The 14,598-nt window shown below is 32.7% G+C and overlaps 1 protein-coding gene across 1 annotated transcript in view; it reads right to left on the reverse strand.

Moving 5' to 3' along the window:
- LOC129959040 (death-associated protein kinase 1-like) overlaps window positions 1-14,598 on the reverse strand; it is a 62,500-nt gene that overhangs the window by 12,791 nt on the left and 35,111 nt on the right. The window contains exons 10-15 of the mRNA XM_056071821.1: window positions 13,406-13,504; window positions 12,711-12,788; window positions 9,432-9,627; window positions 7,953-8,072; window positions 4,971-5,165; window positions 3,568-3,830 (exon numbers count right to left, since the gene is read on the reverse strand). Of these exons, the coding sequence (XP_055927796.1) occupies window positions 3,568-3,830; window positions 4,971-5,165; window positions 7,953-8,072; window positions 9,432-9,627; window positions 12,711-12,788; window positions 13,406-13,504 (951 nt within the window). The remainder of the gene's footprint in view (window positions 1-3,567; window positions 3,831-4,970; window positions 5,166-7,952; window positions 8,073-9,431; window positions 9,628-12,710; window positions 12,789-13,405; window positions 13,505-14,598) is intronic.

The following is a 14,598-nucleotide window of genomic DNA, read 5'->3' on the forward strand; positions in this document are numbered from 1 at the left end:
CAAACTTCAGACATCTCTTTCAACTCCCCGAAACCAGATGTTATTTATGTTTTAGGCACTAAGGCGATTTTGGAACGGACTTCGTAATTTTGAACCTTGGTCAGATGATGAGAACGACATCTAAGCTGGCACGCCCCTCTACCACACCACACCAGCGGGAGGACGCTTGGCCCTGACGGATTTAACAGGCAACAGACTCCCCTTACACAACTGTTCTTCGGTGGAATCGGGTCTCGAACCTGAAATCCTACGGCTCACGAGCCGAAACCTTGCCACTAGGTTACCGCGGTCGCACATGTTATTTATGATAATAATAAAACATTATGCAAAATTTGTATACAAAAATTGCACATTTTTTTTTAATACAAACGACTCTCTTTCATCTTTATATGCCTTAACCCTTTCTAGGGCCGTGGGAAGTATGCTTCCCACCAAATTTATCAATCTTTGTATGAAATTATGTAGGTTGGCATAAGTTCTGACACATTTTTTTAGTAAGTCAGAAACTTAGATGCTTCAGTTCTTTATCTCAGACAAAATGATGTGTCTTGATTTGTTACTTAATTATTAATGAACCAAATTAATTAATCAAATTAAAATTATCTAATAACCTAAATAAATCCCTTTTCTTATTCTAATTTCAAGCCTAAAAAATTTTCTTACATAATATGACTAGAAAAAAATGGCCCTTGAAAGGGTTAAATAACATCGATTCCCTAATTGTTAAATTGTTAAAATACAATCTAATCTGAGTTTTTCTGAAACAGAGGTGTGCAAGTTTTCTTTTCTTTTATTAGAGGCCATATGGGAATCTATGGCAATGAACGTACCGACTGGCTTGTCAAAGATGCGACAAAATTAGTTAATTTAATTCTAAAATCTTATTTAAAGAATGTCTTTAAAGATAAGGTTATATTTGAATGGAATACCTTATATCAAGCATCGACTAATGCGCAGTTCAAGAAGGTATTTATTCCTTCCGTACAGAAGATACTTAAAGTCTAACTACTTTGAGTCTAATTTCAAGCCTACCCAGTTTCTGAGTGGGCGTTGAAACTTTAAAGTATATTTAAAACACTTCAATTTGTCGCCGACTGACAGGTGTTCGTGCTACAATGGTGCAATCCAGGATGCCAAGCATTTGATATTAGAAAGCATCAGTTTTATTCCCGAAAGGCGTAAACTTAAAAATTGCCTTCTACAGAACAATATACAATTTGACCTCCTCATTTATCTGCCTTCGTTTCATTTCCTTTGGTTATTAAAAGTATTTTTGCCCCGTATTATTTAGACTTCATTTCTATGTATTTGCCTACATGTCTATATACTTAGGGCCGCGGTGGCCTGGTGGTAAGGTCTCGGCTTGTGAGCCGTAGGGTTTCAGGTTCGAGACCCGATTCCACCGAAGAACCATCGTGTAAGGGGGGTCTGTTGCACGTTAAATCCGTCAGGTCCAAACATCCTCCCGCTGGTGTGGAGAGGAGAGTCCCAGTTCAGATGTCGTCCTCGTCATCTGACCGCGGTTCAAATTTACGAGGTCCGTCCCAAAATATCCTTAGTGTTGCTTTAAACGGGACGTTAATATAGTTAACTAACTAACTGTATATATACTTTTACGCTTTTTGTATTTGTATTTTGAATATTTTATTTTCATTTGATTATGCTTCTTCAATTGTATTATATCATTTACTGTATGTTTTCGTTAGTATGTGAGCAATTTTGTTTTATTTTTTATTTGCATTTGTGTATTTTCTTGTTTTTCCCATTTCCATTTGCATTTGTGCCTGCTTCCTTTATATTTGAAAGTTCTTCCACTATCAATTGTGAATTGACTTACGTCTGTCGGCCTTATGGTATACTTGTTGGCACACAAGAAGTATAAAAAAAATCTTATTACTCTAATATAAAGTTTATCAGAGCCGTTGACTTGTGAATCAGTAAGCCAATCAGAAATATAATCAGTCTACACTGATCTATAAAATAATTAGAAAATTTTAAAAAAATATATCAGAATAAGATTTTGAAGTTTAAACTGCATTTTGATTTAAGTTTGACTACATTCAAATTTCTTGTAATCAAACGAAAGCACAAAATCAGATTACAGCGGAAATGTTAAAAAAAAAAATATCGGTTCCATGTCAGTTCCTTATTTTCGCTATTTCATAAACTGCCCTACTTGTTTCAAATGCTATGGAGAAATATAGTATTTCACTGTTACATTTTATGATATATAGGTTTAGGTTTATATTTTGATTTCTGGCGCAAGATCCTGTTGCAGAATATGCTGCGCCGAAGCAACTTAAAATTTTCACACCAAGATAAAAAGTAGTTTATCGTTACGAGAAGTGCAACTGACAGTGTTCAAACTAGTCAAAAGTTAAGGAAAGAAGGTATTAAAACTGCAAGTTAAATTTCATGGATGATACCAACATCTTTAAAGTACGAAAAAACGTTTGGATGATGCGACTCACCCAATAAAAAATCTAAGGTAAAATTGTTGGACTTAAAATGCTTCCAACGAAGATCGGTAAAACTTGCGCATTCTATTAAAATGTGTCGGATTGTTAAAACATCTCCACAATTAAAACATACTGGAGGTGTCTCGGCAAAAAGTAAAAATCTATGTGTCAAGCGAGTGTGACCAATACGTAGTCGGGATAAAATTACATCATATTTCCTGCTTAGTTTTGAAGACCAGTTGGCCAATTGTGGTTTAATAAAGTGAAGCTTGTTGTTAGTTTCCATGTCTCATTGATTTTGCCACTGGCGATAGCACCAATGAATAATAGCTGTACGCATATCTTTATAAGAAATACGCTAGGGGCAAAATTACGCTCGCTGACTTAGCTGCTGTATCTGCGATTTCATTTCCAGAAATACCCATGTGCGAAGGGATCCAGGAAAGCAAAACTCTAATATTTTTCAAGTATAGAAGGCGGTATATCTTCTTCACTTCCTGTAGAAGTGGATGACCGAGAGATGAAGAGTTTAGAGCCTGCAGAACACTCAGAGAGTCCGTGTAAATAATAGACTTGATGATGATTTTATGATATATAAAATGTAACTGAAGTATTTAATAGTTAACCCCATCATGGTTGATATTGTAAATCGAAACAAATATTATGTATTTTTACATACATTTATTTTACTTTATGTATGTAAAGACAAATTTGAAATCGATTTTTTTACTACTTCTTGATGCTTTAGAGCTTTGAAATTTTGCCGACTTTCTTTAGGTTAACCTAAGATAATATGTTATTTTTTGTTTTCAGAGCTTAATTATCAGTTATTCCTCTAATTTAACTAAAATTTGCTTCAATACGAGCGGCGCCATCTAGTAACGAAATTGAGAAAAATGATTGCAATATTACGAAATATTTCTAATAATGAATTTTAAATAAAAAAAATTACAAGAAAAATGTTTTTATCTTTTTAGAAGACTAATGAAAATATTTTTAAAAACAGTTTTTTTTTTATTATTATTATTATTATTCCTAGTTCTTCAAGAGGAGATGCTTGGCTTAACTGTTATATTTACACTTTAAAAATAATCGATTCAACATTTACCTGAGTTACTTTGTCCTTATGATGAGCCACGTAGTTCTTGAGTGCTTTCAATGCGGGCGAACCAACGACGTGTGCGTCCAGGACAAAGACTGTTTCGTGCAGATCGAAAATTTTTCCAAACCTAAGCAGCATAGTTCTCAAAACGGAGGTGGCTTCGCTGCTGACATATTCCCCGGTTGCAGTCACTCTGTGACAAGAGGCACTGTCAGCGTGGGTAGCAACTAAAGCGACCCGTGCAGCTTTCCCACTCTTGCCGCCAAAGCCTAAAATAGTTATATCATAAATATATAATTATATAAAATGAGAAGCATATATCATAAAAATTTTCTTTATATATTTAAGAAAATGGTGGCAGGCCGCGGTAGCTTGGTTGTAAGGCTTTGGCTTCGGAACTATAGGGTTTCAGGCTCGAGACCTGATTCCACCGAACAACTATCGTGTAAGCGGGTCTGGTGCACTTTAAATCCATCGGGGCCAAACGTCCTCATACTATTGTAGTGTGGAAGTTTGGAGAGAGTGGGCGCCAGCTCAGGTGTTGTCCTCGTCATCTGACCGGAGTTCAAAATTACGAGGTCCTTCCCAAAATAGCCCTGGTATTGTATCATAACGTTAATATATAACTGAACTAAAGATAATAGTTGGGAGGATATTTATTAATTAGCAAAAAGCAGTGTAGCAGAGGTGTGCAATGTTTTTGGAAGCCGATGCATACTCATGTGTGTCGGAGTCTGTGTAATCTCCGTATGGAGAGCCAGCATGAATTCGATGTTATAATATTTTAATCAAAATTAATCGTTTATGTTTTTAAATAATTTTAAATATTTTTAAATTGTTTTTGTTTTGTCCCATTGTTCACCATTTCAATAGCACATGAATCATACGTACTATCAAATTAAATATTCTCTTATCTACTACAAGTAAGAGATAGTAAAGAAGTAAACATCTTATTAGATAGCAGTTCGAATTACAGACATGGTACATGGCAGCGAACGGGTTAAACAGAAATAATATATCACCGCAACCACAACTCTGTTCTGCCATTTGTTCGCCTTCAGCAGAATGAGTTCTGGAAATTACATCTTTGACATTTTGGTTATATTTACATTTCGCTTTTTTGCTAAAAACAGACTATTTTGGGAGAAAAAAATCTCATAATTTTAAACCTTGATCAGATAACGATTATGGTACTTGAGGTGGCATTTCTTTTTTCGAACTTCCATATCACACTAGTAAGAGGAAATTAAATCCGAACGTATACAAAGTCCATTCAGACTAGTCTATCAGTGGAATCGGGTTTCGAACATGAAACCCTTTCGAGACCTTGCCTCTAAACCATTTGCGACCCTATATATTGATGGATAGTGTCACATCAATATTTTATTTTAAACAAAATATAGACTCACCTAGAGGTTCATGAACCGGAATCCTCGATTGCAAAAACGACAACCAGAATTGAACTTGCTGCACCTGCGTGTCGTAAGGGTCGCTAAGACTGAAGAAAACGAGATGCAAGCAATTCGTATTTCCGATGAAGTTGTCGTAGATCATGTAATAAGGTTCATGTCCCGAGAACTCCCACAAACTTATTTCACCAATGCCTGAAAATTCAAGAAGACACGTAATGAAAAAACGAAACAGAATTAATCTTCAAAGAACTGAACAATTTTCATTAAATATTTTGCATTTATAATAATCTAATTTTCACTCGCCATATTGTGTATATGAGCAGGGTAAGAAAAAAACAATGCTCCAGTTTCATAGATGTATTACTCAAAATGTAATGTATTCATTTACCAGCGGTAATGGTCTCCCAAAAACTTTCTCGCATATCATCCAAGAGAACAAATGCATAGAATTGGCGTACAATAGTTACGAAATAATAGCATTTGGCGAGAATTTATCATTTTTAATGAACCTATCGATTCATTCTTGTCAGTTTATCCCTGGCCTGTGTTTAATAAAATCCAAAAATCAAATTTTTCCCAACCGTCTGGAACAAAAATTTGACATAAAAAGTGTATTTGTAGTGACAAAATTACATACCGAATTTGAAATATTTAAGTTACTGCTTTTTTTTTAATTATCGCGTTTGGATGTTTCTAAAAGTACAGATCAACATATGTTCAACCTCATGATGGATTTGGTTCACAATTTGATGGATGTTTATTCTGTAGTAAATCTTATCTATCTATCTATCTTATCTTATCTCATATCTCTTTGTTTTATAGTTATTGTGCTAACTTATTTCCTCTAAATAAGATTTGCTCAAAATTTGATACATATCTGCAAATTTTGTATTACGATCGCATACTGAATTTCATCAATCTAGGGCAAAGCGTTTTTGAGTTATCTTTGTCACAGACAGACGGCTGGACACTCCCCAAAATGTGTTTTTCGAACAAAGGGCGAGGGTGATCCGCAATAAGGAATCAATATGCCCTTTTGAATTCAAACAAAATAATGCGCTAAGAAACGACACACACTCATACATGTGAAAAAAAAATTGAACGAAAAAGTATTGTTATGTTTTCGTACATCCCTCTTCAACAAGAGGGAATTGTCGAAAATTGGTAGTCTTGTCATATTGAAACGAACTCTATCCCTAAATGCTACTCTACGTATCAGGATCCCGAGACTAGCATTTTTCGATTATTGTACTTCGCTAAGGGGTGGTATTCAGAAAAATGAGCAATTATTACGCCTCTTGATTCCGCCAATAATCTGGAATCACACTATTGTTAAAGTAAACATCTCCTCCTTTCATCCCTTTTTTAAAGAAATAAACGTCTTCTGACACATGCGGAAACACCCGGAGGGTTTTCAAATCCGAGAATGAACAGTAATTGTGTATTCTTCAGTGACAGTAATTCAAAGTCAACTTGTGTTGCGATGTCTTTCTTCACTGTCACGACAACAGTTTAAGCCATTGTGCATTGGGTTTGGAGCTCATATTTTTATATTGTTATTGTTTCGTTTTATACTGAAGATCATAGAATAATTTTTATGAATTGCTATATATATTATGATGTATTAATAGAAAATCTCATACATGAGTTTGTGTGCTTTTATTATTCAAGTAAAAGTAATTTACACTGAAGAGCCAGAAAAACTTGTAAAGCAGGTCATAAGCATATAATGGAGGTGTTCAACTAATCAGCGTAAGGCGATGCGGTCGACAGAGACGTATATAATACAACAGGTGTCTGAAGTGGCTATTACATCTATTCTTACTGTTATAGTGATAGGTTATCAAGATTTAAGGGATCTTTAAAGGGGACTAATCGGCGGCTCAAGAGAGATAGGGCACAGCATTTCCAATGTAGCTATGAAATTTGGATTTTCGCGCACGACCATTTCATTTCAAGGGTATACTGCGAATATCAGGTTCCGGTAAAACTTCCAATCTTCTACAAAGGTGCGGCCAGAAAAAGACCTTGACAGAACGGGATCACCGACGGTTGGAAAGAATCATTACACAAGACAGACGTTCAACACTTCCTCAAATTGCTGCGAATTTGAATGTAGGTCCATCAACAAGTATCAGCGTACTCATTGTGCAAAGTACCCTAATTGATATGAGCTTTCGCAGCCGCAGACCATCCCGTGAACCATTGTTGACTCAGAGGCACAAACTTCTGCGCCTTACCTGGGCTCGCCAACACCGTCATTGGACTCTTTATGATTGGAAAGACGTTGTCAGGTTTGATGAGTTAAGTTTCCAATTGCATCGGGTGGATAGCCGTGCATGGGTATGGAGAAAACCCCATGAATTCATGGATCTCTCGTGCCTATAAGGAACTATTCAAGCTGGTGTACGCTCTGTGATGCTATGGGGGGTGTGTAGTTGGCATGATTGATACATCTAGACTCGACCATGACAGAACAGCAGTACATTAAAAACCTTTCTGAACACCTGCACCATTCATGTCCTGTGTGCATTCCGACGGACGTGGGCAATTTCAATAAGATAATGAACCACCTCACACGTCCACAGTAGCTATCGAGTAGCTTGAGGAGCACTCTTTTGAATTTCGTTCCCTCTTTTAGTCACCTAATTTCCCTAACATAAACATTATCGAGAATATTTGGGATACTTCGCAACTTGCTGTCTTTAGGAGATCCCCACCACCTAGCACTCCCATGGATTTGTGGACTGCCCAGCAGCAATCATGGTGTGAACTCTCTTCAGAATATCTTCACAAATTAGTTGAATCCCTGACACGCCATGTTGCAGCCCTTATGCTTGCTTGTGTTGCTCTACCTCTCTTAAATTGGTGTACCAGTTTTTCTGGCACTTAAGTGCATATGCAACGATTAAAAATTTCAAGCTACCTTTTACTAAGTAACCTTGATCAGAATTCGTTTTTCAGACATTAATACTCTACCTGATATATTAAGCTGTTGGACATCTATTCCATGGGTGTAAGTTTCGTAGTTAGTTTCAAACTGAAGATTGTTCGTTTCAGAACTGTTCAGTTCAATAACTGACTGGCTCATAGAATCACCTGAGAAATAAAACAGGAAGTTTATCATCTTTTTAAATTTCAATTAAAAAATTTTCTAAAGACGCTTGAGTAGCTATTAAATTAGATAATAATAGTTATTGATAAATGCATTTATTATTAGGAATAATTATATCTGTAACTGCATACATATTTTTGAGGATGAAATATACATTTAAACTTTCTAGACGCTTTTCTGATATTAAACTTTTTTAATTTCATGAAAGTAAAAAGTTATTAATTTTTCACTCTCTATTGAATGCGCTGTAGTTCTGAAAGTTGTACCGCTGTGTGTTAACGATGGCAATGCTGTATTTTAATAATTTCATAATTTAATTATAGCTTAATAGATTTATTTTATTTAATTTTATTTCAAATTTTAAGTTATATGCAACAATTCACTTGGCTGTGAATTTTAGAAAAATTACTACACACACACACACACACACATGTATATCTAATAGCTTTTAATATATATTATTTTTTAAACTTTTCATATATAATTTACTTTACAATATATTAAAAAAATGAAAAAATTGTATCAAAAATTTGGAAATGGAAACATGGAACGCTGGGAACAACACTATAAGAAAATCAAACTAAAATGAATATCATAAATAAGAAAATTCTTAAAAATGTATTAAAAATTTAAAAAATACTATAACTTTAATTAAAATTCTCATTCATTTAGCGTATATACAGCATCACCTCTCATTTTAACAGGTTTTTCTGCTTAATTCAAAAATTTTATTTAGTAAATGTTTTATCATACATATTCATGCATTTTTAAAAGCTTTTTTAAAAATTTTGTAAGTTGACTCTCTTTAATCCAACTCTCGTAATTCCGTCACTCCTACTAATCTGACATATTGGTGGAGCATCTTATTTGGCGTTGAATCATTTTTTTCTTGTAAAAACTTGAAACCTTCACTCGTTCATTGCATGTTTTGTCTATTTGATATGCTTCTACTTAAAACTTTAACATTGTATTTTTTTCTCTTTAATGTATTGTTAGCTCGTTTTCCACTTGCTGAAAAATGTATGTTTAATTAATATAATGATGTTTGTATGATTATCTATAATCTGACAGATAACCGGTTTCATATGTTTCGAATTAGAGAGAGAATTATATATTTTTAAATATTATTCTATTATGATACATAAAAGAAATAGACCACAACGTTAATATATTTTTAAAAGAAGAAAGTGTTATCATTATAAAACGTGCGCTATTTTAAACTAACACATTAATAGAAGTCAGTTAGAATTGGTTTTATTTTTATTATTTCTATCTTCTATTTTGGTAACAAGTGTAAGAAAAATTTCGAATATGATTAGAAATGACGTCCATGCGTTTCTCACTTTTTTTGTTCCTGGTATTCTTGGGCGACATGGAGCCCACTGAGCGCCTGAACCATGACACGAAGTATCCGCACTTGAGACTTTCGATAAAGGTGCTCTTTCCGACCCCGCTGTGCCCGAACAGCTTCAGCTTGATTTTCGAGATGGGCTTTGTGGAAGGGATCAGCTGGGAGATGTACTCCTCCCGTAGGTGAACCTGAATGGAAGCATTCAATTTTCACATTTAATTTCGCATTCAGAAGGAAATTAGCTCCTTTCTGGAGTTCGTCTGCTAAAATAAAGGTAAACATATTCTAATGATTCAAAGGGGGGAAATTATATCATTTATGAAAGACAAATGGTTTTTGAGAAATAAGAATAAAAATGAAAATGAATCCGGTCTGTAGAATTTATCAAACGTCATTTTCAGGCAGGGATTTTTTTTTTTTATGAGGGCTTGATTTTCGTCTGAAAACTGACCACTCGGGACCTGAAGATCATATGAAATCGAGGTTCCGGAAGAAAAGCATTCATGGAATGATATGGATAATGTAAAATTATTCTTATATCTTGTTTAACTAACAAAACTTCTTCTAACTAACAAAACTTTTTCTAACTTGTCCTAACTAACAAAACTTTTCCTAACTTGTCCTAACTAACAAAACTTTTCCTAACTTGTCCTAACTAACAAAACTTTTTCTAACTTGTCCTAACTAACAAAACTTTTCCTAACTTGTCCTAACTAACAAAACTTTTCCTAACTTGTCCTAACTAACAAAACTTTTTCTAACTTGTCCTAACTAACAAAACTTTTCCTAACTTGTCCTAACTAACAAAACTTTTCCTAACTTGTCCTAACTAACAAAACTTTTCCTAACTTGTCCTAACTAACAAAACTTTTTCTAACTTGTCCTAACTAACAAAACTTTTTCTAACTTGTCCTAACTAACAAAACTTCTTCTAACTTGTCCTAACTAACAAAACTTCTTCTAACTTGTCCTAACTAACAAAACTTCTTCTAACGAAGTAAACTTCTAACCTTTTGTTCTAACTAACAAAATTTCTAATTTCTGGCTGTAACAAAATATAAATTACAGGTTCGGACTACAGTATAAAAATTAGACTTCGAGTATGATATCCTCAATAGAACATTTATTGACTCAAAGAACATAAAAAGTAATTTTTTTCCTCATTTAAAGCATTTCTAATTGGAATTGTAAACATAATCTTAATGGTTTAGAAATAAGCAATTGATTTAATATTAGGGTAGAAATCAAATTTGCATGTAGAAAGAAGAGAATTTGAAAAAAGGAAATTCAGAAATGTGAAATAGGAAAAAAACTAAAGAAAAAAAGGATGAGCAGACATATTTAAAAAAAAAAAAAAAAGCACTATCGGAAAGTTGTATGTGGTTTATTGGCGCAAGAACCATGATTGACTATACTGCGCTAACAGAATGGCTGCAATTGTACGGCAAGTCATTCGCATTGTGAAAACTTTAAGTAATTCTGGATTTAAAATTTTTTAACTGGATAAGAAAAAATGCAGCATTACGAGAAAGGCTATGGATTCTAATTAATGTCTAAAATTATGAAGTAGAAAACATTAAATTATTAGCTATTTCTATAAAGCTGTACAGTGATGAAGTATCAAATGTTTGAATCGCTTTCAACCTTTTTTTAAATATATTTTTAATTTTTGAAATTATATTGCGAGAATCCATTTTTATTAAAACTTTTTGAATGTAACCTTTTAGAAAAAAGCAGTAACTGCATTTTATTAATTTTTTTTAATATTTTATCCATGTATTTTGGTGAATATGCAATAAATGTTAATGAGCGTATATATTGATATTTTTAATGTGCAAATAATAAGGAAAAAACACAAAGACTTGTGAGAAAAGGAGGCAATAAGGAGAATTCTACTTATGTTCGTTGTGTTGGGTCCAGAAACAGATGAATAACTTAGAAAGATTAACATATGCATGTTTGTGCTGGTACTCGTTTCTGATATATCCATTTTAAAATAATCAGACAAAAGACTGTTTCTATAGCAAAACTCATAAAACAGAAAAATGAAATTCCCATAAGCATTCATTGGCCGGAATGAAATCTTTAAAAGGTAATTAGAACTGTATGATTGTTTCATCGTTCTTGGCGTGCCGCAGTAATTGAGCTGATATTTAATATGCATGTAAAATATAATCATTCATATAAAGGGTGTTCCAATATTAACGCAAGAGTTGAATTTACCTCCATTCGTGCAGTAAAGTGTTGGCAACCCTATTAAAAAATTGTTTGGCAGCTGATAGTTTAGGGTTGGTAGCAGCAGTACCAGATAGAACAACGTGTTTTCATTTTTGAACAATATTTCAAAAATAAGGAAAATCTGGCGGCCACAGTTCGAAAATTTGAGAATTGGCCCCCTAGATCATGTGATTTAACACCACTGGATTTCTTTTTATGAGGTTATTTGAAGTAAAAGGTCTATGCCAATAAGCCCACAAGCACGCGTGAATTGAAGGAGGAAATTCAACGCTGCATCAACGGAATTCAGCTATATTTATGCAAAATGGTCATGAAAAATTTCGACAAAGCCGTGAAGGCCATTTACCATATCTGTTATTCCGTACATAATCCTATCCTGTGTACTTTAAGATTCAATAAAAATATAACAATTTAAAGGGGAAAAAAAGCTGTGTTTTTTTCTTATTTAATTCAAATTTTACGTTAGCACGTCGTTCTATATTGTAACGCTCCATTTTTACTAAGCCTAAACAATCAGCTGTCAAAGTTATTTTTAATAGGGTTCCCAACATTTTATCGCACGAATGGAGGTAAATTCAAATCTTGCGTTAATGTTAGGACACCCTTTATTATGTATTAAGTCATACTATAGGTAAAATAAGAAAATATTCGTCAAGATAAGGAAAAAGCATGTAACAAAGGCAGTGAATATAAAAAGCTGACTGAAAAAGTACATTTGAATTATTAGTAAATGTGTGATGTCTTATGTGTCTAGAGAGATAAAGACTCGACAGATTTCATCTACTCTCCCCCCACCTCCTGCCCATCTTTTTTAAAAATTATTTTTACATTAATGTGAACAATAAACAGCAATGTATATAAATAGGTGATTAAAATATTCATCTAAAAATTTAAATTAATAAGAAAATCATCATTTTCTGAAAAAAATCAAACTGTTAGTTTTCAACAATATTGTCAAAATGCAGCATAAAACGTACTCCAGCGGGTATTTGTATTCAACGAAAATTAAGAATTTTGTGAAAATAATACTTACATTCCTTAGCTTATTCAATAAATTTGCCATTTCATTATAGCCTTGAGCTAAAGCACTTATTTCGGCGGTGATGCCATCCTAGAATTTGAAAAACATAATTATAAGAACTATCTTCAGAACTTGTGGCAACAAGAATAAAAAAAATATTTTTTTTTTTATCGAACTTCTTTTGTACTTTTATATCGTCTGACTGATTTAATATCGTAAAAAAATTTAAATCCTAAAATACTAAGGCTATTCTTACATGAATTCCGATCTTTAAAATGAGTTATCACAATTTAAAGCAGATTAGATTGACAGTGAGAAATAAATGTACGAATTTATTCAACAATGAATAACACAATTTGTGTTTTAGGATTAATCTCTATTCGATTTCAATTATAACCAAAGGAAGACTATTTTTCTTATACATCAGTTTTACCAAATAGCTATTCAATTTCTTTTTATAATTCATTGTTTTTCAGTCCTTGTTTCGGCAATTTATATATGATTCATATTATGGCCACAATCTGGTTATTTGTCGAAAAACATAGTACTGTTGAATCGAGTTAAATGAAAAGACTGATTTTGCAAGAGTTAATTCGTTATTTCAATTAGCTATACTCATTAATGTATTTTCTTTCTAAAATATCTTCCATCAAATGCGAAAATTAAATGCTTATTCTTTTTATTAAATGCCATAAGTTCAATCAAACCTTGTTTCTTAATTCCACATCACAGCCAGCTAAGCATAAGCACCGTACTAGTTCCATATGTCCACTTCGGGCAGCTAAATGCAGAGGGTATTGACCCAGCTAAAAGAAAAAAAAATCTCCAAATTAAAAATAAAGTCCCATGTTTTTACACTAATATAATTAATAATAATAATTAAACAATATTATATGAGCAGTTTCTTAAATTGGGTCAACAATATAAATTCATTATGCCAAATTTTACTACTTTAAAATTTATTAAAAAAATATTGCATTATCTTGAAAATAAATTAGTACAAAAATAAAATTTTACAGTTTCACTAGTTTTAAAAATTTCTTTTCAATCATTGTAATTAATAACAAGTGCATAAACATTAAAATATGTTTCAATAGTGCAAATAGAGTTGCTTTTTTAACTATTTAAATAATTATAAGTTAATAATAAAAATTAATATTATAATTATTAAATAATTATAATATTAATTCGTAGCATTGCTCTTATATTTATATTACATCATCTGTAACTGGAGGATAAAAGTAATAAACCATGCATGTGCCGAAGCAAATTAAACATCATTCTTCTTGCTAAGGTTTCAAATGAGCAATGCTTTATAGTACGGTAAAAAATAAATGGTTATCCTCAAGGTTTTACACATAAATGGATTGCTAATATTCCTATAACTAGTGGCAACAGTATTTTGCAATTTTGATAAAGATTTGTTCCAATGACTCCTTCAGTTAAGATCCAGTGGAAGTATCCTAAATTATGCCCTTCGCTGCTGGGTGGAAGAAAATGAACTAAAATTAGGACCCCCTCCCCCTTTTTCAATTCCTACTATTATCTCTCTCTCTACAAATATATCCTGTTCAAATTTTTAATCGTTAATAAAATACTTTTTATTCATTCTCTCAAGTTCAAATACACTTTTTTATACTTGTAGTGGATGACACTTGATGTTAATACAGTTTTTTTTTTCAAATATTAATTAATTAATTAAATTTGTCCAGTAATTTCTATTGGGTCACCAAAGTCGCCAAATCCATCGCCAATTTTTTAATAAAAAAATAACTAAAATAAAAATTTTGTTGACCTAAGTAGGAATTGATTTAAAAAAATTTTGTTTTATATATTACTGGTTAACAATTAACTCAAAACGGGTTGCATTAAAATTGCAAAGCATATGAGAGAAATGATT

This window comes from Argiope bruennichi, chromosome 2 (genome assembly GCF_947563725.1).
Source record: "Argiope bruennichi chromosome 2, qqArgBrue1.1, whole genome shotgun sequence".
NCBI classification, from domain to species: Eukaryota; Metazoa; Arthropoda; class Arachnida; order Araneae; family Araneidae; genus Argiope; species Argiope bruennichi.